Source organism: Cnephaeus nilssonii (genome assembly GCF_951640355.1).
Source record: "Cnephaeus nilssonii genome assembly, chromosome: 1".
Taxonomy (NCBI): domain Eukaryota; kingdom Metazoa; phylum Chordata; class Mammalia; order Chiroptera; family Vespertilionidae; genus Cnephaeus; species Cnephaeus nilssonii.
The window spans coordinates 107,381,898-107,407,741 of NC_137072.1; the positions used below are offsets into that span (position 1 = coordinate 107,381,898).

The following is a 25,844-nucleotide window of genomic DNA, read 5'->3' on the forward strand; positions in this document are numbered from 1 at the left end:
AAATTATCAAGTCCTAAAATACATACCCTAAAACTGGTTGATTTTTTTTTACTTATTGATTTCAAAGAGGAAGGGAGAGGGAGAGAAAGATTCATTGGTTGCCTCCTGCACGCCCCCTACTGGGGATCAAGACCGCAACTCAGGCATGTGCCCTGACCAGAATCGAATGGTGACCTCCTGGTTCATAGGTTGATACTCAACCACTGAGCCACACCGGCTGAGCTAAAACAGACTGATTTTAGTGACAGGTAACACTCCTCAATGAAAACAGTGGAATTCACTAATGACTAATAATAATTCATAATTCATAATACAAAAACTTAAAGGGGTAATTTTTAAAAATCCAAATGAAACGACGGAGCCACGATTAAGTGCGCTTTCCTTCAGGGCTGCGGTCAATACTCACAGTGAATTCAGGGAGCGCAGTCCTTGGAAGGCGTCTGGTGCCAGTTCGGAGATCTGGTTATTGCTCAGGTCGCTGAGATCAGAAACAGGGTTAGGTTATATTCAATACAACGGCAGCGAGATTTACTGCAGGAGAAAGCTCTTTCTCGCCTTTGTATGCTGATTTTGCACCTATCAATACGTGTATATAATTTGTAACATAAAACGTATGAAGTGTCCTTAATTTTAAAAAGTCACCCTTTTAAATCAATTATTGACTACTAGAGGCCCGGTGCACTAAATTCGTGCACGGGGGGTGTGTCCCTCAGCTCAGGCTGCACCCTCTCCAATCTGGGACCCCTTGAGGGATGTCCGACTGCCCGTTTAGGCCCAATCTTACCGGGATCAGGCCTAAACGGGCAGTCGGACAACCCTCTCACAATCCAGGACTGCTGGCTCCCAACTGCTCGCCTGCCTGCCTTCCTGATTGCCCCTAACCGCTTCTGCCTGTCAGCCTGATCACCCCCTAAACACTCCCCTGCCAGCTTGATTGATGCCTAACTGCTCCCCTGCCAGCCTGTTTGCCCCTAACTGCCCTTTCCTTGTAGGTTGACTCACCCTTAACGGCCCTCCCCTGCAGGCCTGGTCACCCCTAACTGCCCTCCCCTGCAGGCCTGGTCCCCCACAAGTGCTCTCCCCTGCAGGCCTGGGTCCCCCCCCCAACTGCTCTTCCCTGCAGGCCTGGTCGCCCCCAACTTCCCTCCTCTGCCAGCCTGGTCACCCCTAATTGCCCTCTCCCCTGCAGGCTTGATCACTCCCAACTGCCTTCCCTTGCAGGCCTGGTCCCTCCCAACTGCCCGCCCCTGCTGGCCATCTTGTGGCAGCCATCTTGTGTCCACATGGGGGCAACCATCTTGTGTGTTGAAGTGATGGTCAATTTGCATATTACTCTTTTATTAGACAGGATTTTCTTAATTAGAAAAGATGCTATGTCTTATTTTTGAATATAGAACATCTAAGATTTGACTGCACTCATGTGAATAAATATGTAAAATTAGAGAGAACCTTAAAATATTACATAGTTTAGCTATTAATATTACATACTATAGAACTAGCATCAAACAGTCCCATCACTTAATATTTAAGCTAACACCTAAATATTCATACTTAGATGGATGTCCTTGCACGGTCATGACCCGTAAAATTTTAAAAATTACACATATTTCAGAACATTTTTCACTCACATTCTTCTAAGCTTTTTATATGGTGAGAAAGCTCCAGGAGGGATGACCTTGATTGAGTTCTGTTCCAGACGTCTGCAATAAAAAAATTCATTTTTTAAATGGAAACCTGAGCTCTCAGCTATGTTTAATTCAAACCTGCGATTCATGTCAAGAAGAAAAGTTGATGCACTTTATGAGTAATATTTTCTTTTATTTTTCTTCTAAAAAATGACCATTATAACTAATTATTCTGTGACCTAAATGTGGAGCAAGACTGGGGAAAAGAAAAAACAACAACAAGGCAATTAGAAGAACAATAAAAAAATTCCTAATTTTTAGGCATTACATGTCCATTAATATTTAAGACTTGACTTTGTACAAAGAGAAAGCACAATTTTGGCCCTAATTCCTGTAGGGAATTAATTCAGAAGTACATTTTAATAACCCTATTTCAGTAAGAGAAATATGTAGTAACACTGGGTAGATATATAACATGTTTTAGAGATAATTATAACTCTTCCACAAAGGAAATTATTGTAGAATATTAAATCTTATAAACCTTTTATGTCCTCTACAGAAAGTGTATTATACATTGAAAAAAATTGTTATACTCAGAAAATTAATTTTGAAGCTTCTTATGAAGCAAAATCTTAAATTCTAAATCCATAAGTACTACAGGCATTTTCAGTAAGACTGTCTGGATTCTGATTCATTATGTGAATATTTCATGTGGAAAGCACTGCAGCAAAGTGCATTAAACACAACTGAAGTATTTTTATGATGCACTAAAATCAAACAGTTGAAAATAACTCTCATATTTTCTACTCTATGGTTCTGCTATCAGAGAAAGACAAGATTCTACCCACCTGGTTATGAAAGAAAAAGAAATACATCTTTTTAAGTGTTTTCGTAAATATTTTAGTCCATCAAAAATGGTGCCTCTCAGCCTCTTGTCTATCCATATAAATATCCTATTAAACATTTCCAGTCCCCTTCCCCTCTTCTCTTCTGCCCTATGTCCAAGACAGCTGACTTCAGGGAACTAGGCTTTTTGCTTACTGCTTTTGTGTGACTTGGCCAATGAGAGGCACAGGTTGGAGACTGAGGTAGGAAGAGGGGAGAAGCCAGGATAGTCTCCTCTCCTCTCCTTCCTAACTTCGTCTCTGGCTGGGGCCACCTCCTGACTTAGTGTAATCTCACTTTCTTCTTAGGTCATTGTAGCCCTGGGGGTGGACAGCCTCCTAATTTCTGTGTCATATTTTAGGACTGTTAAATTCGTTCCTCAGATTAAATCCCTCTGCTGAAGCACCTGGCATGAGCTCCACTTTCATGCCTGGATTAAAAATATATGTACTTATAAATAGATGTTATATCTACTTATATATTTATAAATGAGAGTATACAGAATGATTAAATGTGTCGTATACATCAGTTCATTTTTATTGAATGCTGGTAATACTTTAATATACTAGGATATGTTATTGATTAATGAACATCAATTCAAAACAAATAAAAGATCCCTAGGAGATTTAATAACAGTGATTAAGTATTGGTCTTTTCTGATTCCATAGCCCTTTCGAGGCATCTCTATCCTCATTGCCCTTGAACTCAATGTGGCTTTGATATTGGTAACAATCCTTCTTTCCTTGCATGTGACACTACATTCCCCTGGTTCTCACTCTCCTTTTCTTTTTCTCACCTTATCGCTTTGCTTCTAACCCCTACACATTGAGCTATTCCTCAAGTTTCTGTCCTTCCTCTCTTATAAAAGAGGTAACATTCAGTCTCTATCACCTGTACCATTAGTCATAATTCTCCCTCTAAAAAACAGAAGTAATTCTGTCCACATTAAAGATAAATTCAAGTTAACTTATAAAATATGTAAGGAATAAAATTTAAATTGCCCATAATGCACTACTAAAATTGGTGCGTTTATTTCTTATGCATGCATATTTATTATTTGCTATAATTGAAGTATTCGTATAGCAAGAATTGGAGTTGTATCCTTTATAACAAATACCATATCATACATGTTTTCTTATGTCATTAAAATTTTTGGAAGACATTATTTTAATGTCTTTTAATATCCAATTATCAAAATGTTTTCCCAAATCATTTCCAGTTGTTAGCCATTTAGGTTAGTAATACTTTTACATCTTTATTCATAATACTGTTCAGTCATTTTAAGGCGACTGAAACATGGCCACCTTTGGAGGCCTTACTTTATTTTCTCAGGTATGGGTGGCGGCATCTTTCTCCATCTACCCGGGGGCATTCTCTTCCCCAGGGCTTTTACCTCCCTTATTCCATTTTTTACATATTTCCCCTCCACCAAGTTGTTGGCTGTTAACCGGCAGGTTTATCCCAGGAGACAAGAAATAAACGGCACCTCAATTACTTATCTAGGTCCTAACAAGGCATATTTTTCTCAAAAGTTCTAAATATAACAAAGGGCATTTAAATAATTTCCCTGTTACATTATAGATTAGAACATTACAAATTGATGGTTTAGAGACACTTTTTTTTTCTGCAATCCATTCTTAGAGTTAAATTTTAAGGAGTTTAAAATGTAATCAATAAAAATAAAGTTAAAAGAAAGCCATAGTTGGCATCTTATAGATTATAGAACTTTCTTCAAATCCAGACCAATGAAACATTTCATTTTGTTAAAGATTTGCTCAAAAGATTATAATGATATGATGAGAAAAATTAAAAAGTCTTAGTGACTAGTAGATTTCATTTAACAGTAATGTAAAACAAGCTCATATAACTAATTTTCATAAATTTCAGGTTCTTGAAAATAAGAAAACCAGAATATATTTTATAAACTACAAACCACACATATCCCAAATGGTATCCAAACTCCTACAAAATAAAGGGGGAAATATTTAAACCAAATTTTAAAAAAATCAATAAGAAAAATATTAAGACTTTTCAGATGAAGGTTTAAAAAAGCAAATGAAATGTACATTTTTTATCTCTGCTGTTCTCTAATCTTCTATTTTAATAGCATAGGATCTGCTGAATTTTATAAGGTGCAAATATGAATCCATTGTTCCATGAAGAATCAAATTTAAAAATTCAGGGTTATGAAAACAGATAGTGTAATGGCTAAGATATATTTTCATGCTATGGATAAAACCCATAATAATTAAGAGTCTTCCAAATGCTAGTCCTTCATAGAAAGAAAATTCAGTATTTGGAATTTCAAGGTAAAAATAGATTTAGAAAACTAAAGGGAGGGAGGAAATTCTATAAATCACTTAGTGTAAGAAAACTTTTTTTTTAAATGTATAAAAGTAGATAGAACCTTACCATTTTCCTTTTTTGCCACAGAACGTATGTGACAATTCTAAGACATTTCATCACTGTGTATGTGTATCCATATCTATTTATCTATCTATCTATTTATCATCTATCATCTATCTGTTTTACGTAAAAGCAATTTGCTGCTACCACTTCATCAAAACCATAAGGGAGCTTTCCTTAGAAGTTCAATGAGATAAAAAAAAAATGGAGACAGTTTTCTAACTGCTCCAATCCAAAAATTAAAAATAATTTATCCAGTAAAGATCTTTCCTCCCCACTCATAAACATTTTTTCTCTTATTCATTAATTACTGATTTTTATATGAATAAAAGATGTCTTCATACTTTTAGAGTTCCCAAAGAATGAACTGCAACTAATATATATCACCTTCTACTGCCTAATTCAGATTATAGAAAATGAAAAAACGATCAAATCTTACATCAGTAGAGTATGCAGCGCAGTGTAGCTGGGCAATTAAAAAGCTCCAACTAGTTCTGAAGCCACATAGAAGATAGATAATGATGTGAAGACACTTTCAGCTCACTGTCCAATTCCCAGGCATTAGTCTCAATATCTTCAAACTAGATTATTTTGACAAACCATACAAAATAACATCTACATGCCAACACTGGAGTAGCTCTCTCTCCAAGAGGCATTAATGTAGTAGCTTAGTGATTAGAAGACAACCATGTGTAGCTTAGTGATTAGAAGCTTACGGAGACTGGGATTACATTATATTTAAGTCACTCATTTGCTTTCTGGACCTTGCAAAGTTACTTTGCTTCTCTGTCTCAGTTTCTCCTTCTGAAAAATGAGGAAAGTAAAACCTATCCTAAGTGTTTTGGTAAATAATGAGATGTAGAAGAAAATATATGGTATGTTTTTTTCTTCTTGCACAAAAAATAAGAAAATAATAAAAATATGAGAATATACATAACCACACATATGATACTTAGCATTACATAATGCCTACAATATATTTGTCACACACATATACACATACACATAGATTATATAATTGAATAAATCTGGTACGTGATTTGATCTCTAATATAAAATAAATACATATGGTTCTAAAACATGTTTTTAAACAAATAAGCAATACAGATTTGCGGATAACTCAGTAACTATCTATTAAACACATATACACATACATCATTCATATGGAGGCTATATATATATATATATATATATATATATATATATATAGTGTGTGTGTGTGTGTGTGTGTGTGTGTGTGTGTGTGTGTGTAATTTCCATTATAAACATGTTTAACGTATAGCTTAGAAACTAAAATAGTTTTAACTGGCCAATGTGGCTCAGTGGTTGAGCATTGACCTATGAACAAGGAAGTTGAAGTTCGATTTCCAGTCAAGACACATGCCTGAGTTGCTGGCTCGATCCCCAGAAGCAGGGTGCAGGAGGCAGCCGATCAATGATTCTCTCTCATCATTGATGTTTCTATCTCTCCCTCTCCTTTCCTCTCTCTGAAATAAAGAAAAACATATTTTAAAAAACCTCAAAAAGTTTTTACAGCACCAGTAAAGTATGAGATTGGATTGATGGTATCTGTAACATACACAGCCCAGATGCCGATTATGCATGGCAATAAAACTGACAGTTCTTTGCAATTTCCCCATCTGCTTTTAATGTAAATGGCAAAAGCAGCTGCCAGAGCACAGAATATAGATTTGATGGGGTGAAGGGGGGTGTGGAATGACTCCAGCTTCTGAATCTGGGATTGCCCAGTGTGGCCAAACCTCCTCAGACTAAGGAACATCAGCCGGCATTTGAAAAGGATGAAGCAGGGATGTTTCTTTGAGGTTAGGGATTCTCTTGCCTCTTACATAATATTTCTAAAGTGGGGACTTTCTATTTCTGGAATGTTACTTCTAACGTTAGTAGTAAATGCCATTGAAATCCTTCATCTGTCCCCACAGGAAATGGCCCAGGATTCTTTTAGAACCGAATATTATTTCTGTTATGTAATTGCAGTCTCCAGAACTTTGTAAGTTTAATAAATATTTCAGCAGCTGAATGAATATTGGCCCCTAGAGGGACTGACTTTGCATATACTAACGTTTTTGCATTAGGACTGTGCCCACACTAATTATCAGCCACCCCTTCCTTGCCTGGCATGACTTATTGCTGAAAATTGTCCATTTCCTTAATCTCATTTTATTTCTCGTGACATCATTCGAGGGTACATTCCCCTGAGTGTAAACTCAATTGATGTTTTCATAGAAGAATTAATTCTTTTTTCCACTTGGTCTTTAGGCCTGTAAAGCAAGACAAAAATGAGTGTGTGTTCCCATTGACCTCATATTTCAGGCAGTGACCCTTCAAGTGTTAACATGTTCATGCATTCACTCCGATGGATGCATATTCAAACACACAGATACACTCAATGCACACATCACCTGATTTGGTTTAGAGGGAAATGTAGAGGCATATGGCTCACTGATTTCAGGGGGACAGAGTATAGATACCTAATGCCAATAACATTACGTTTTCTACGTGATTTTTCTTTAGCAATCCAGGAAAGAAAAACATAATTTCTGTTGCTTTGTTTTTCATTAATAACTAAAACCTGCCTTAGCTGGTTTGGCTCGGTGGATAGAGTGTTGGCCTGTGGAGTGAAGGGTCCCAGGTTCGATTCCGGTCATGGGCACATGCCTGGGTTGTAGGCTCGATCCCCAGTACAGGGGTGCAGGAGGTAGATGATTAATGATTATTTCTCATTACTGATATTTCAATTTCTCTCACCTTCTCCCTTCCTCTCTCTGAACTCGATAAAAAGATATTTAATTAAAAAAAAAAATAACTAAAACCTCGTGAACACTTACCATGAATCAGGCACTGAACAAAGTCCCCCATGTGGTAGTGATTTTAGTTTTAAAAATATTATGCAAATTATCTTTATTCATCACTTATTTGATAGTATTACTCAATGAGTGGGTAGCAATTTGCATTCTCCCCACCCTGAGTTATTATCCAAGTTATCCATTATTTTTCTCCTAAAGTTAGATGGCACCATGATTGCTAGTGGAATTTGAACTACATAAATTTTCAACTTAATCTTTCCAGCTGATTATATAAATACTAGAGGCCCGGTGCATGAAAATTCATGCACTGGAGGGGGTGCCCCTCAGCCTGGCCTGACCCCTCTCACAGTCCGGGAGCCCTTAGGGACAGGAGGCGACCCGGTGATCAGGGGAAGGTAACGACCCATTACACCTCTACTGCTGCCACTGCTGGCAGCACAAGCGTCGGCTGGCCCTGATTACCTGAACCTGGGGCAGCCCTTGGAGGCTGGACAGCCACCATCCGAGGCTTGCCTGCGCCTCGGGCCGGCCCTGGGCTGCTGGAGGGCTGAGGGGACTGGGGTACTCTGGAGGCAGGCGCATGGTGTGACTGGACCTGCCTGGGGGCAGGCCCGGCCATGCCGCATGCCTGCCGCCTTGGATGGGGCTGAAAGGACTGGGCGCCGCCATGTTGTGGCTGTGGGCACCGCCATATTTGAGGGTGTGGCAGTCAATTAGCATATTCCCTCCTTATTGGCTGTGGGTGTCACTATCTTTGAGGGCGGGGCAGCAATTAGCATATTCCCTCCTTATTGGCTGTGGGCACCACCATCTTTGTGACTGTGTGAGGGTCATTTAGCATATTCCCTCTTTATTAGATAGGATAAATCTAGAATTTAATTCCAAAAAAAAAAAAAAGACTCTTTTCATTTGTCTGAGAATGAATAATACTTTGCCTATACCTCAGCTGCCTTTATTTTTATGCTGAAGTCTAGCCAGGTCTTATTTTACATCTTATGGTACCCACTTTTTCCTGTAGATGATTTTAGGAAACTACCATACAGCACTAGGGCCACTTCTTGGAGTCTCTTCCCATCACTGCCTGCTGCTACATGGCCTTCATCATGCCATAGACAGGCTGTTGCTATCTCATTATCACTGGGCTCCTTCCCTCCAAACCACTCTCCACTCCATGGTGGGAGAGTTTTCTAACACATCTAACAATGCTACTACTCTGCTCCACACTTTCTTGTATCCTATTGTCATCCAAACAGGCGTTTCTGCAAGACTAGACTTCTGCTTTATATTCTATCATCTTAAAACTCTTAATTTCTCAAATATATACTCCTCTCACTTGATTGGGACTTTGCACATGTTCTTTCCTGTCCAAAAAGCCCTCAATTTCTCTGTTTCAGACTTGAAGATTCCCTGATTCTCCCAGGCAAACCAAGGGGCTCCTTTCTCTGTGTTCCCTGTGTGCATGCATTTTATGACTTATCAAATAGTTTAAAAAATACCCATATGTATTTTTTTAGTATGTAGACTTTAAAAGAATTAAGAGTTCAAAATTTTGGAAGGAGCCAGGGTAGCAATAGCATGTAAAATCGGTTAAAAGTATATGGTAAACGTGTCTAAACAAAAAAAAAAAAAAAAAAAGGAGGAACAAATGTATGTTTTTAAAGTTATATTTAGTATCACAAATGGAGGCTGTAATCAGATATAGCATTCATGAATTATTCTTACTGCCACTTCTTCATACGTATGCATGCCAGTGGTCCAGAAGAGACTACTAGTAAAAGGACAAAAGGACTCCCAAACCTCACTCATGTCCATCATTGTGACTCCTTCTCAGCCGTGTTTATTACTGACAGAGTAAGAGTAGTCCAGTGAGTGTACACAGGAAGGTGAGTTTCCATCATATCTATTTGAATAGCATGTCTGAAAACAGTTCTAGTCTCTGAGAATTTGCAATCCATCTTGGAAAATGTTGAAACAACACTTAATGTTCTGACAACATTGCTACACCCTTCCCCTTCACATGATTTAAACTTTTCCCTGACCATCTTCTCTCAAACAAACAACAACAGCAGCAGCAGCAACACATATGTGTAGGGCTCCCAGCTTTTGAGCCCTAAAAAAAGGCAACGAAGAGTAAAGCCAGTAGATATTAAGAGTCACAGAGACATTCTAAATTGTTACAATTTATGTTCTTACTAACTATTCTCCATGATGTATGGACTTTCTGTATAATGCTTTGAACAGGTGACATGCCACAGAAAATCTATAACTGGATTGAAGAGGACTAAATGTCTACTTTATAGCCATTCATCACATTGTATTTGTAATTTTATACCTCGGAATGTGATTTAAGAAATTAATTCTGAGGATTTGATATACACAGAATCAATTTGCTGTTAATGATTTGTTGCCATGGGCCGGCTCATCCACGGGCTTGCCTCTGGCCTTCCATCTGAATGAAAACAAGGTTTGCACAAGCAGAGATCAACGTAGCAAAGTACTAGCTTCTTTCTTTTAAACCTAACTTCACCTTGTATTACACATTCTATTTTCCCCTTCTCTCTTCATTAATCCAAATACCTTCGTCATATGGGGGGTTGGGGCGTATCCAGCTGTGTTCCCCAGCACTGTCCTTCCCACCCACACTATGCTAAGTGTTGGGGCAGAAATGATGAGGAGAGAGACATGGTCCTGCCCCCCTGAAGATTTCAGTCTAATAGAATAGTGTGACATGATTCAAAATATCAAATTAAAGCAAGAGAAGTTCTGTGCCGATGAAAGCCAGAGGGAGTGAGAATGTTTAACACAGAACAAGACAATGACATTATAGTAGTTCTAGGCATGAAGCAATTTGAGACAACCCTCAGTTCTGCAAGCATTCCTGTACCTGCATGCCTTCTCTATGCCTCTCCCGTGTTCTTTTGATGTGTAAGTTTCTTAAAGTTCTTAATGTCCTGTTTTTTCCTGATTAGTTAGTCTCTCCTGATTTTTTCAATGATTGCCCTGTATACTGTCCCAACAAGCTGAGCCATGCCTACCTTCCTTTGGCAGCTGGATAAAGAAAGGGACATGGACCAGGGAGACAAATAAACTTAAGATTGAGGCCAGTTTAGCCACTTAGCAATTGAAGGATTTCTGTTTTACAAGATTTCCTAACTGTTTTGAGCCCCCTCTTTTTTTAAATGAGGTTGGCAGCCTTTAGGCCTGTGAGGTAAGTGTACACGTCTTCCTTGCGGAGGGAATGCGGCCTTAGAGGAAGATGCCTAAGACATCTGTAGGAAGACTGGAGTGAGTATTAGATCTAAGGAAGGAGGAGGACTATTAGATGTGGTGATTAGGCCAGAATCAGTTCCTGTCTTCATAAGAACCTCGGCTTTAGTAGGGAAAAGGAACAAATGCACAAATATACATGTAATTACAACATGTAATGAGTAGGTGCAGTCAAAATCCGATTTCTAACCTACAAAGGGGAGGACAGAACCTGGGTCATGGTAAAATCAGCAGGATAATGAGGCCTTTGGGAGGAAACCACCAACCTTTACCTAACATTTGCCTCTGCACTAGTGTTTCCAAATACACCCCACAAGGGTCAATGAGAAGATCAAATGATATAATGTGGGTATAATATCCAACATTGCAGGTGTTGGACAAACACTAGTCTCTTTCTATTCTTCCTGCTCCAAGTTACTTCAATTCTGACTTTAAAAGACTATTTCCCTTCTATAGCTTAACAAATAATTTTTAAAGCAAATACCAGAAGTGTGTAATTATAGATGCAAGCACAAAATAGAATTAAAAAAAAAAAAAGATGGTCAAGGTTTTTTTTGGCACTTGATTACTCCAACACAGAGCACATACATGCTTTCTTTTGGTCAGAATTATATTATGAGACATTTGCAGGAATCAGGACATACTACATAGGAAATCAACTCAACATTATCAAATGAAATATATAATAACCTCCAATAAAGAAATTCTACTAACACTTCATGGTAAAATCCAGATTTGAAAGGTATTTGAAAAATATGGGTGTTTATAATGTTCAGTTCCTTATATATTAAAAACCTGGAATCTATAAAAATTTCAAAAGTTGTATATCTTTATTTCCACATTTTCTGAATCTTACTGATGTCCTTTATTCTAATAAAAAATAAGTGTAATAAAAGAAATAAGTTACTAAGCTGGTAAGTTATGCCAATATAACTGATGGTAATGGCAGTATTTTGTTGAAGATCAATATGATTTATTATCAGCTGCTCTACTGATAAAGCTGATAATGTAATAATCAGAGAAGTAAAATTCACCTAGAGCTTCACATATATTTTCATCTCAACTTATAAATTTAATTTATTCTAGCTTTACCGAATACACCACCTCCCCAATATAGGCAAAACCAATGGGACATATTATTTTGTATAACTTTTATGTTACTAAATTCCACCATTATACAAAATCTATAGAGCATGCAAAATAGAAAAAGAAGTAGACTACACGAGATAAACCATTTTAAATGTCTCATGTTACTTTCAGTCTTTCATTACTTACAGCCTGTTTTACTTTAGTGCCTCCAAATCTCTTGCTGGCACTTAGGCATTTCACAAATTTTGCTCATCCCCCTCTTTCTTGCCAGTCTTGGTTGGGTTCCTCAGCTTCTTATACATGATATGACCACAATCTCCCAGTCCTCATACTTGACACTCTAGCTTCATCTTTGGTTCATTTTTCTCCATTATTCTCTCATCTCATCAAATTTCAAATTCCATTAAGTCTACTTCTGTATTAGCTATCATATCTGCTTCCACATCATCATTTTGACGGCTACTTATTAGCTCCTGCTCTCATGGCATCGTCCCTCGATCAACATCATCACCTCCTAGAGGCCTCAGGCCTGGTATTCTATCCTTTTGCCAACCACTGCATAAGCTGTCTGATCGATTAATATTGAAGATTCAGATGAAACCTCCTGTATCCAGCTGCCTTCCAAATAAAGACAAAGATCCTTATACTATCCAAGGCCCTCCATGAATTGGCTCCAGCCAACCTTTCCAACTTTGTTTTCCGGCTCTCTCAGGTTTCAAATACCAAAGTGAGCTCTGTAGTGTCTTGTATTACTGTTCTTATTGCCTTTGCTTATGATGTTCAATTATGATCGAAAGTCTTTCTCGTCTCTGCATTTCTATTCACTATCTATTCTTCAAAGCCTACCTCACAGGCTACCTCCTATATAAAGGCTTCAATGATCAAGGCACCATTTACTGAGTGATTACTATACGCTAAGCACATAAAGCTCTACATGTGTTAATTATTCCATCTCAAACACACAATAACCCTCAGCTTCAGATGTGGAGACAGACTCATGGATGAGAAGTAATTGCCCATGGTCTCACAGACAGTAAACAGTGGGTATACCTGTGGTCCTCACTAAAACTTTCTAATTCTGGTTCACCACTGTAACCCCCAGTTTATCCCCTCTGCAACAAATACCTTTGACTTTATTTGTTCCTTTCTCAGAGTTACTATTTTATACCTCATTTCATAGCTTTTAATTTGGATGTCAAATGTGTTAGTCACTTGTGGAAAGGTCTCTAGATAATTCATGCTGCCTTTATATAGTGTTTATTTAATAATGCTCAGGCCTGGCCTGGCTGGTGTGCCTCTGATTGAGCATCAACCTATGAACAGGACGTCACGGTTCATTTCCCATTCAGGGCACATGCCCAGGCTTCTGGTTCCGGCCCCAGTAGGAGGAGTGCAGGAGGCAGCTGATGAATGATTCTCTCTCATCCTTGATGTTTCTATCTCTCTCTCCCTCTCCTCCTCTCTGAAATCAAATAAATGTATAAATGCATAAGCAAATAAAGAAATGCTCATGCCTGGATAGATGAATATACGTGTACTATTCCCTATTCTAAAACTACTACCTAGTTCATCATGTATTATATCTTCTAAGATGAAGGTCCTTCCGTACCCTGTAGCTTGGAAAGTATACAGAGAGATGTCCTTTTCTGGGTTTATTTTCTTGGCATGCACCTCGTCCTCCCATTCGCCGCAAAGGTACAATCTCTAACACATAACTCGCTGCCACCACTGCCCTAGGCTCCTGCTGTTTCTCTTTTGGGTGATGTCACCCACCTCTTCTAAAACCATATATTCTTCTCCTTTCCAGGTTCAGATAAATAAAATACTATACATATGTCTTCTATGCAAGGCAGTGTCCCATCAATCAGAAATAGGATAGGAATAATATGTGCCTTCATTATTCCATGTCTGGGTCAAATCTCCATACATTCTAGAGTTCCTCAGAGGACCCTGTCTAAGACAGCAAGGCTGCAAGCACATGTTTAAGCACACACTAGGTACTTTAAAATAGTGACAGTGGGTCTTGTGAACTAAGGTTATTCTCACATAAATAAATTAGAGCAGTGAATTGGCAAAACATTTAAAAAAAAAAGGAAGGAGTCTAGACTTCTGGTGGTGAACACACGATAGAGAATATAGATGTTTTATTATAAAGTTGTCCACCTGAAATTTATATAACATGGTTAATCAATGTCACGCCAATAAATTATTAAAGAAAAAAATGAGTTAATAAATAAATAGTTTTTGAAAAATAACGAAGTTTTTGTGCTTACAATGTAGATTTATCATAAGAAGTTGGTCCTACTTTATTATTTCAACCAAAAATGCCCAGTGCTATTTGTTTAATTAAAGTTTAGAACTGGCTTCTAAAACAATAATATGATACCCAGGTGGTTAAGAGGTGCTTTCTTAGTGAGTGAATACCAAGGCAAAGATTTTCCCTAAGGTTTACTGCTCGAGCTGGTTAAAGCGCCCCTCTGACATCACACATGGCCTTGTTTCCTGCACATGACCTCTGTTTGGCAGGGACAAATGCTCACTGCAGCTGCGTACCTACAGGTATGAACCACTTCGTCAAGGGGATTTAACTTCTGATGGCTTTAACATCAACCCAAGTAGGCTCAAATGCTCCCTAACTTAAGTGTCTTATATTTTTGACTTATATTATTACCCTTTTTTATACTTTGTGGCGGATTGCACAATAGTTCACACACAACAGCTAAACTGCTTTTTAAAATGTGAGCTCTTTTTGAGGAGGCCGAACACCATCTAGCCATCCTGTTTCTATGATTTATTACCCCAGCTGTCTTATTTCCCTCCGCTCAGGGCTTGAAACGGCCTAGGGCAGACCCACACGGTCAGACTAGTAAAGCCCTGATTATTTCCCCTAAATAGCCCAATAACCCCTTCTCAAGGGAAGGAAACGTACTATTTCTCCTTAAAATACATTCCCTTTCTTTCTCCCTGTGCTTAAAAAAGACAAATCTTAGCCACTTCGACAAGATACTTAATTAAACAGAGTGAGGGTCAATACCATTCTGAAAGGAACATTTGTCTAAGCTAATTGATCAGATCTGCCTTTGATAAACCCAGACGCTCCTAAGGAAAGTCAGGGTCTGGGTCCCTGGGGAGGTGGAGGGTTGCGAGGGAGTTTCAGGACACATACATTTCCGTGATGGTCTCAGGCAGATTCGTGGGGATCTCCGCAAGACCTTTCCCACGGCAGTCTACGATATTGTTGCTACAGGTGCAAGCGGCTGGACAGTGCAAGACGCTGCAAGAAGGAGCCATAAATGACTGGTGACCTAAAAAACAAACAAAACGCAACATAAACAGCAAGTATATTCTTCCTCCTGAAACTCATAATTGTGAGACATGCAAGCTTATCTCAAATAACAAACAAAGCATGTCAAAAACATTTCTCTATATACCTGATTATAAAATGGTCTCTTATTTCTAAAATATACTTTAGGAAGCATGCATTTACATAATTTTGGGATAAATATCCAGATGAAGCAAATGAGATTTTTAAATGGAATTATCCTATATAATAAAAGGCTAATATGCAAATCGACCAAACGGTGGAAAGACTGGTTGCTGTGATGCGCACTGTCCACCAGGGGGCAGACGCTCAATGCAGGAGCTGCTCCCTGGTGGTCAGTGCGCTCCCACAGGGGGAGCACCGCTCAGCCAGGAGCTGTGTTCACAGCTGGTGAGCTCAGCAGTGGTGGTGGGAGCCCCTCCTGCCTCCGCAGCAGTGCTAAGGATGTCCAACTGATGGCTTAGGCCTGTTCCCCCCCGAAACCAGGCCTAAGCCATCAGTCAGGCATCCCCTGAGGGCTCCCAGACTGCGAGAGGGCACAGGCCGTGATGAGGGATCCCTGAGTGCATGAATTTTATGCACTGGGCCTCTAGTACCAATTATAAGGGTAAGACTTGATATCATGGTGAGAAAGGCTAAATTCAGATTCTGAAAGTAAAATTCTATTCAAAACTATTCTGTGTTCCAAAAATACAGTAACTTCAGACTAGTCTATATTTCATTTTCTAATAAGCTTAAATAGAACTTGGTCTTTACTAAACTTATATGGTTTAACTTACTTTACCTTAAAAATAAAAATGTCCCTCTTGGTAGACATAGCTGTTGATTTTAAATAAGTAATTACGTGGCAATAAATGCGGGGGGAAACTAGCTCATGCTTAGTCTGAATAGGTTCAAAATGACCATTTTCTTTGGAGCTATTATAATAATTTATAACATGTCACTCTGACATTGTTAATTGATATGCTTTAGTTTTTGGCTTCCTGTGGCCTAAAATGTTAGCATAAGTAGTTTCCCGCAGGTATATAATTCAACTACTCATTATACGAAAACAAAATTATTTTGAAATGAGATTTTACTGTTTGAGGGATGCACAACAGTGTCAGCAGTATTTTAGCAAATGGGCAGGTGCACACATTGGCCACCGCAGCAGGGACAACCCTCTCGGGCCTGCAGGGAAAGCACCCGCGTGGTGGGGATACGCCAGGCAGAGGCAGCGGGCTATTCCTAACCCTGTCCCTCCCAACAAGCTCTCAGATTCCACAAACACACTCTCAGACTAAAAAAGAAACATGAACTTGCCTTCTTCCTCATCTAGAAAACAGGGAGGGAAAAGTGAAGAGAGAAAAAGTGGTTAGTGACAAATTGTGAGTCATTTCATTATCTAATTTTTTAAAAAAATTCAACCAGGCCTATTGAGAACATTCCATGACATCACAAGAAAATTTTGTGTGGGTTATAAAAAGTGTGGGAAAGTACATAAAGAGGACTAAAAGGTAACAATGACTTAGAATCCTATACTGGCATCTCTTCCCATTCCTTCAAGAAACTGGTAACCATTTATGATGATGATGATGATGATATATATATATATATATATATATATATATATATATATATATGTTATTAAAATGGCTTTTATTGTTTGTTGAACAGTCAGTTCTAAAGCAGAATCAGCCCTGTATTTATAAAGAAAATTTTATGTTAATATGGATCGATAAAATACAAATTGGGGCAAAAATAAGTTTATAGTTTTTATATGGAAAATAATACAATAATTAATAAATAATAATACAAGAATAAACTCTGTGTTATGCATACTCATAACTGTAAACCTACTTTTGCCCCACCCTGTATTAACATATAATTTTATAAATATATATAAATATCTATCTACCTATCTATATATCCATGGATTGGATATCAGACTGCCTAGAGTTGAGATCCTTGGGTTAAACTATATAACCTTAAACAAGGTTACTTATTATATTTTTCTCAGTAATTTAACCTCTCGTATAGATATTACATTTCCCTACAATTGTTATGAGGGAGGTGAAATTAGGTAACTATATGTGAAATACTTAGATTGGTGTTTAAGCGCATGGAAAGAACTTAAGTAAATGTCACCTACTGATATTTTATATCACCCATGTCTTACTTCTGTTTTCAGATTTTTGTTACTACAGCTAGTCATTTACCTCTTTTAAGTAGACCTCAACCCCTAGTATATATGTATACACAGAAAGTATTTTGTCACTCTGCAACTATAGTTATTTTTTTTTGAATTTCCCAGCAGAGATCCAGGATTAATTAATCATATTTCCAATGGTTAACATAAAAGTAGACATGAATGATTACTTAAAGGGAAAATAACCAGTAGCAAATAGAACTAAAATCTAGGGATTTCCTATATTTCCCCTGGAGTGAAAACTGAAAAAGTCTTTCATCGTTCCTTAGGTACAAGTAATCAGTAATTATAAAGCACGCACTGATGTCTTAGAGCATATTATTATCATCACTAAAACAGAGGATTTCCATGGAGTGATTAGCACCCAATTGTACACATTAGTGAGAAACACGAAACCCTGAGAGCATGCATTTTGCACAGTGTCCTTGAATACAGCATACAGTAAGACCACATAAAGGTGCTTGCTCTCTTACCACTGCACACAAATTCTCGCTTCTGAACCTCAGCTACATTGTGGCCCCTCAGGTGGGAGGGGCCCATGCACTGAGTGTAGAGGCCCACCCGAGGCCTCTGCCGCAGCCAGTCCGAGAGCCAGGCCAGGTGGCAGTCACAGTACAGGTTGTTGGAATGCAGTCGACTAAATGGTGGGCAAGAGGTTTAAAGCAAACACACACACACACACACAAAACAAAACAGAAATCGTTATTTCAAAACTTGGAAAAATCTTTAGTAATAATGTATAGCTCTGTTTCTTAACATTGAATTAGATAAAGCTTAGCAAAAAAATGTAGCTGGTTTATAACCACAGCATCGAGTCTCTCTTCTTTCACCCGTGAGCTAAGTAAGTCTGTGGAAACTGGAACATGACCGTGAGAATCTTTTGCCTAGGTTCATTCAAAACAGTCAAGAGAGACAAGTCCAAGGCAAATCGCTCTGCAGTGCTGACATACTGATAGCCAACGGGTGTTGGGGAATGGGCAGGTAAAGCAGGGGGTAGGGCTAGGAGGCACGTTAATAAAACTCGTGGCTCCCAGTTTGAATTATCAGTTCGTCTCAGCAGGAACTGCTTGCAAAATCTTTTTTAGCAGGTCACTTTCATTTCTGCTCAATAAGAAAGAATAATAATTCAATATAAAACACTTCTTTCACCCTGGACAGGTGGCTCAGTTGGTTGGAGCATCGTTCCCTACACGGAAAGGTGGCAGGTTTGATCCTGGTCAGGGTGCATATGGGAGGCACCTGATGGACATTTCTCTTTCATATCAATGTTTCTCTCTCTCTCTCTCTCTCTCTCTCTCTCTCTCTCTCTCTCTCTCTCCCTTCCTCTCTCTAAAATTGATAAACATCTGTGGGTAAGGATTAAAATAGAAAACACTTCTTTCAGGGCCCTATTCTGAGTTCCTTCTTTTTGTATAATATCAGAAAAGGGGATCAGCCGCATCTGGCTCTTGGGAACATACCCTCAAAGAGTAGAAGCTGGAATTAAAAGACATAAGTGGCTGGGAGTGAAGGAATTAAGTGAGCCCCCTCTGCGTTGGCAGGAATCCACACCCGATCGTGGATCCCTTCCAAGTGGCAAATAGCACTTCGCCATTAATAAAACATCAGACAAATGTATCCACTAAATTAGGTAAATGACTTCAAACTGGCTTTTATGTTTTCTCAAACTAAAGAAAAGGACATCCAAAGCTATAAATCAAAGCATCGTTCCCAGAATCATCTATGACACGGTAATACCATTTTAGCCCTTTTTAGCTGATGTGCTCAATTCTAACCCAATAACAGTAATGGATATTAAAACGGAACTCAGTCCAGAAAGATAATTGGACCATAAAAATGGAATTTTTAAGTAGCAATGATAATATAGAATAATGAAACAAGCAAAGCAAGGGAACGGAAAGTTAGATGGCTCTTTTACATTCTCCTTGAGCTTGTAGATACGGAAGAGCCTTGTATGGAAACTAGACGGCACACTGCAGAGCAAAAAGCTCCATTGTGGGAAAGGTGGGCAACCTCGGCTCAGTGTGCGTGGAAGTCAGAGTGGCATCCTTTGGAAGCCAGGTGGCACATCCCACAACATCATTCTCTAAACATTTCCATCCCAGTACAATGGTTCAGTTACATGGGCTCGCGTGACATACGAAAGGAAGATAAAAATGGAAAAGCCTGATTAGTAAGACGAACTGTGGTGGATCTCTACAAGAAAATGAGGCACACTATCAAAAATGCAGACGATGGCTGAGCTTACAGTCTGAGTGGCTTTATTTTGCAAAGAAGAAAATCTCGATCAAATTGTCTTTTTAAAAATTAAATTTAATGAGAAACCAATTTCATCAAATATAGTTTGAGTGAACTGGGCTGTTAATTTGGACAGATTAGTCTCAATCCGATAGCCCCGAGGAAACAACATTTAGTTATATGTGTGTACTTTCAGAATTCTTCTATTTTGCTAAATCATATTCCAAGGAAATTATAAAGATGGAACATTATATACAGAGATACAATATACAGAGATACACTTTAGTGAGAAAAAAGTGACATTAAGGTTGATATTGCCTAATTATCAAAAATCTGGCAACTCAATTGAATTTTATTAAAAAATAAATGTTTCCAGTTACCAGCTGTTATAAAATTAAAAAAAAAAACACGTATTTTGAAAAGCCAGTAAAAATATATGTACCCTACTTAAGAACACATACTTTTCCAAAAAGTCCGTTGCTTTGGTTATGTTTCTGGCTATTTCTCACATAATTGTATATATAATAGCTTTTTTAGGTCAAGGTGATTCTGAAACTGAGTTCAAATGAGATTCATCTCTGAAAATGCTTTGAATATATATCTCCACCCTGGGCTTTAAGGATTAATTTTTCTCCAAGAGCAAAAAAATAAAACCAAAAAACCACATAGCTATAGCAAATACTTTATTAGAGAATCTTTTTATTCACCTAAAATATTTTAATGTCCATCTGTAACCCCTGAAAAGATACTTTTAAATAGAAATGCTGACACAACCTTAATTATAGAAACACTAGAAGGGGATGCTGTAATTTTATGTTACAAAGAATGTTGGCGAGCTAGTTTAGCTTTATTAGGTCTGCTTGACATACAGTAATAAAAACATAAAGATTTATAATTTATCATTTCTGACAGCCAATCAAGGAGTCTTCCATTTCTTAATGAAATGTGACCTCCACAATAGCTCAAAGTAAACTTCCCAGAACACATATCATTTAAAAGAAAGCTTTCAAGTTTTCAGAATAATTTGCTCAAATATCATATCTAGAACTTTAATAAAACTGGTGCTTTCCTTGTCTACACCATAATGAACTACTTGTTCTTTGCTTACTAAAAATATTACTCAGGGGGCATCCTTAATTGATTAGATTGACCTTTATATATCTTGTGACTACTTACAAAGTCCTAAGCTTAGGCATATGGTTGAAACTTGCCACAGAAAGTCTGGTAATGTTGTTATTGTTGAGAGTGCTGTAGAATAAAAGAAAATAATTAAAGACTTCAGATATGAAATGTATTAATCATTCTATATATGAATGTAAAGAAAACTTGTAGTGATTATGTTTATATAAAATAACTACCTGGTCGAGATGGCATAGAGAATGTACTATATTATAAACAAGATGATAAATAAGTTGTAGTATATTTTAACATAGCAGTATGCATTCAGTTTTACAAAATATTTATTACAAATGTATGGCATTAGCTACAGTACCTTTACTATTTCTATGTTGCTTGATGCACCTGTACCTGCATGCATGTCTGTTTATGACAAACAAGCCTGAGATAGTCACAATTGGAAACATTAAGTAGTCACATTTCCTTAGAGAGGTGTTATGTGTAATTACTACCCATGAGTAAATGAACATATTTGAAAGCTCCAACTGAAATCTCATAGCAATGTCATGGAGTCGCTTCTGTCAGGTCGTGAAACACAGTCCTGCTGATGATTATTTACTGTAGTCATCAGCCACTGTTGAAATCTGAGTAATAAGAATAATTTCTATATGTGGTACTTGCTTTGGGTGGGGATGAGGTGACATTCTGCAGCAGTATATTAAAAGCTTAATATATCCTAACAGTTTTTATTTATTTAAATATATTTTATTGATTTTTTACAGAGAGGAAGGGGGAGGGATAGAGAGTAAGAAACATCGATGAGAGAGAAACATCGATCAGCTGCCTCCTGCACACTTCCCACTGGGGATGTGCCCGCAACCAAAGTACATGCCCTTGACCGGAATTGAACCTGGGACCCTTCAGTCTACAGGCTGACGCTCTATCCACTGAGCCAAACCGGTTAGGGCTATTCTAACAGTTTTTAGCTGCAGCCACAGATACTGTCCTTTTATTTTAGGGCTATGTGGTGATAATCATGGTTTCCTGAAATGAGTAAGTAAGATGGGTGGTCATGGGAGATACGGTGAAAATAAGCATAATTCTTTCTTGGTTCTAATTTTTCCTACTTTCCCCCTAACAAGCACTGTTAGTTTGTTATTATTATTTCTACTGCTACCACGCCTCACTTATTCATCCAGTATTTCCTGAATGGCTCTTATTTTTATGGCAACATGGAATACTATAAAAATAAATCAGGCATAAAACCTATCTGAAAATAGCAAATAGTCCAACTGGTGAGATGAATTACTCAAGTTACAAAAACTTAGAATTCGTAAGATGAAGAAAAGAATTCTTTTTTTCTCTCCCTCTCTCTCTTCAGAGAAGTCTGGTTGTGACCAGAAAATGTGAAGATCGTTATCCCAGGAGTGTGTGAGGAGACAGTGTGGAGACAGAACATGGTTCTAGCATATAGTACAGTGTTGACTAAACAGGACAAGTTGCTGACGGAGGCGAGAAAGATGGGATCAATAGCCCAGGTGGATACCTTTGATATTGGAGAAGGGTTGCAATTAGAGGCTGCAAATTCACTTGCCTACAGAAGCCAGGCAGGGAACAAACATGAGAGAAGCAGGCTGGATATGTGAAAATATGATGTGGAAGAGAGGAGGAGAGCAGCACACATCTGGGAACCAGGAGGGCCCTGGAAAACTAGCGATGCTCTTCTTCGTTGTAGAGTTAGTATCCAGCTCCAACGGACTATTGCTCTGCTGTACTGGAAGGCTGCTGAAGAATCTCATTTTCTCAAGAAGCTCAAGTTCAAAATTTTTAGATCAATCCTCCTAATTTTTAATTGTAAATACCTGCAACCAACTCAAATATTTCAAAAAGTCCAAGGGCCAAGTCCGCTTGGGTGAAACAAGGTACATTTGTGAGGCCACGTTAAGCCAGCTGGTGGCTACAGTTGTTAAAGGTGGGATGCGGGGTGTTCGGGGGTTGAGGGATTAACTTAAACTTCTCAGCAAAGTAGGGCACAGCAGTTACATGTCTGGAACACGCACTGACCCTCTTTGCTCTCCAGTTTTGCAATGTATTGAAAGATGTTAAGAACTAATCCAAGTGATTTGAATTAAGTCACATAGGGGGGTAAAAAAACAGACCGCTTTATGCAGGACCTATAAAGCATTGAATTGGTTGGCTCATGCTATCTAAAAGCCTGTAGCATTTTCCATGTACTCAAGTGAAATGAGATTTCTTTTCAAATGCCATTTAAATATATCCTGATGTTTGCACTAAAAGGTTTCACTTCTCAAAGGGATTTGCTTTCCAGTGACCCCTTTTTCCGCCCTAAAAATTGATGCTGACTTTCTATAGTGAAAACCTCCAGAGTACACACCATACTAAAATGTGACTTGGGGGATAAGATATTTTTTAAAGTAATTCAATGCAGCAGACACACATTAATTTGAAACTATAATTTCTTATGATGCCACACAAAACAGAATTTAACTTAGTGCTGATGCTGGTGGCTATCAATTTGAAGTCTTCTCTCAAAATGTTAGTTTGCATAATGCAACTGGAGAAATAAATTAGCTTAGCATTTTTATTCAGTATCTATGTCGGCAAAGCAATTTTGATACTGGTATCTGGTAATAGAGCAATACGTGGAACCAATGAAACTGTATTTAAAGATTAATAATAAATATGTATTAATTAGGTATAATGATATGTTTATACTATAGTCATGCAAAAGTCCATTTCTGTGTTCAACTTCAAAATTCTCTCTATGTAATGAGACTGTATTCTTGTACAAAGGACATCTTGGTGTTGAAAATACAAAATGTTAGTCTTGCTAATTATGTAGGCCCCTTTGGACTTACATCTTGACTTATTTTTTCTTATTCCCTTAGTGCCAGGCATAGGATTTGGCAGAGAACCTGATATTTAATGGATATGAATCACCGTGTTTCAATTAAATTAAATTATGTACATTCTATAGGAAAAAAAAACACCAAAAACTAGCAACTCAAGGGATATATTTCACTTCTAGTCTAGCCTCCAAAGGAAAAGAAAACATTGATCTAGATTTAATTTTCAAAGTTATTTTTGGGACAGTATCTTCATATTTAGAAAAAAAAAGTTCTATATCTTACCAACCAGAATTCCACAATAAGGCCAAGAACATACAGGTGATAAACTGCCTACTTGCTTTCATCTACCTAAACTTTCCCTTCTCAAGCTTTATTCGCTCTCTCTACCTAATCTAACAAATTTTCATCAATGGCCCTGAATCATCACTCCCATCTCCTCTTGTTTGGCCTCAGTATATTCAAACATTCACAAATGGTTCATTGAATTAAAATTTTAAAAAATCTAAACCACTGGGTACTTGAAATTGACGTATGTGCAAACTAATGTCCCTTCATTATTCCCACATAGCGAGATGGTCTAATCTAAAGAGTTATGATTGGTAAAAATAAGCGAAACAGAGAACAAACTTTCTGAAACCCTTTAGAAGTTAACTCCATAAAAAAGCTCCTGAGGAAATGTTTATATGTGAACTTCTCATTTACATAACAAGGTATTTGGGCTTGATGAATTCCAGTGGTTTCAGTACTTCATTCAATTTTTCCTTAAATTCATCAACTAATTTCTCTAAAGGTTATATGAGTTATAAAAATTTAAAAATTAATATATATGGTAAAAATAATGTGTGCTTGACTTTATAAAATTTTAATATAAAATATTTAAATCCTTTAGAAAGAAATGCTTACTTTCTGTGCTAATTTTATATATTCTTTTTTTTTAGCAAACAAACTCAGTCCAATCTGTATCTTTTTGAGAAATACGTATTAGGTCCCCAAAAGAGTTTTCAACAGTTTAGATTTCAATTTTAATTCCATAAACCATAAAATGTTTATTACTCTCTGATGTGGTCATGATAGGAGGTCTTTTCAAAGTCACTTTTTAGATAGTTTGCTCACATGACACACACAATGAATGAGGTGACTGTGTTTTCATGAATTTACTGTTTCTGAAAGCAATTATATTAATTTACAACAAATAAGCAAATTAATAGTTATTGTATTAATTGGTAGCGGGATTTTAATGCCAAACACAGTGGTTGGCACATAGCAGGTTTTCAATCTGACATATTCTCTCTCTCCATGTAAATATGTAAATATTTTAAAATACACATATTATTTGTATTCTTTCTGTCACTAAGGAATACTCAACATATACTCAATATATTATATATAAATTATTCCGTGTCTAATAAATATTTAAACTCTTAATAGCAAAGTACATTATGAAATTTAAATTTGTCTAAAATACTCAGCAAAATTTCCACAAAATGACTGCGATCATTCATCTTCCTAGTTAGGAGCACTGACTTAGTGTCAATTTGTTTGGCTTTATCAGCTCCGCTGAATTAAATAATTCCTGCGGCAATCTCTTCACATACAAAGTTTAGTGGTGTTGGCTACGGTCCTGACATCAGAGGACTATCACAAAACCATAATTGTATCCTAATTATTCTGACTCTGAATTAGCATCAGTGAGCTTTGTATATTAAAACTGGCTCTGGAACACAATTTAAAAGGTGGCCTTATAACTACACTGTGTATGATTAGCACTACGAATATTTTTCCCTATAGAAAAAGTTAGGCTGTTATCAACCAAAAACCAAGATGACGTCTCCTGTGGTCAGAGAACTTATGCTTACATAAGCCTTTAAACATAATTAACAACAATGTCACATGATGCAGCTAAAAACTCTATTATTTAATTATTCACAATTAAAATCAAAATCATATAGAAAATATTGCTAAAATAAGTCATCTGATTGAAACATTACACTTTTTTTCAGAATTACATCCTGT

The 25,844-nt window shown here is 37.5% G+C and overlaps 1 protein-coding gene across 2 annotated transcripts in view; it reads right to left on the reverse strand.

Annotated features, from left to right (window-relative positions):
- The window catches only part of SLIT2 (slit guidance ligand 2), a 343,459-nt gene that overhangs the window by 107,901 nt on the left and 209,714 nt on the right, over positions 1 to 25,844 (reverse strand). For both annotated transcript variants that reach the window (XM_079795128.1, XM_079795127.1), the window contains exons 7-11: positions 21,022 to 21,093; positions 18,081 to 18,244; positions 15,264 to 15,402; positions 1,629 to 1,700; positions 407 to 478 (exon numbers count right to left, since the gene is read on the reverse strand). In XM_079795128.1, coding sequence (XP_079651254.1) covers positions 407 to 478; positions 1,629 to 1,700; positions 15,264 to 15,402; positions 18,081 to 18,244; positions 21,022 to 21,093 — 519 coding nt within the window. The remainder of the gene's footprint in view (positions 1 to 406; positions 479 to 1,628; positions 1,701 to 15,263; positions 15,403 to 18,080; positions 18,245 to 21,021; positions 21,094 to 25,844) is intronic.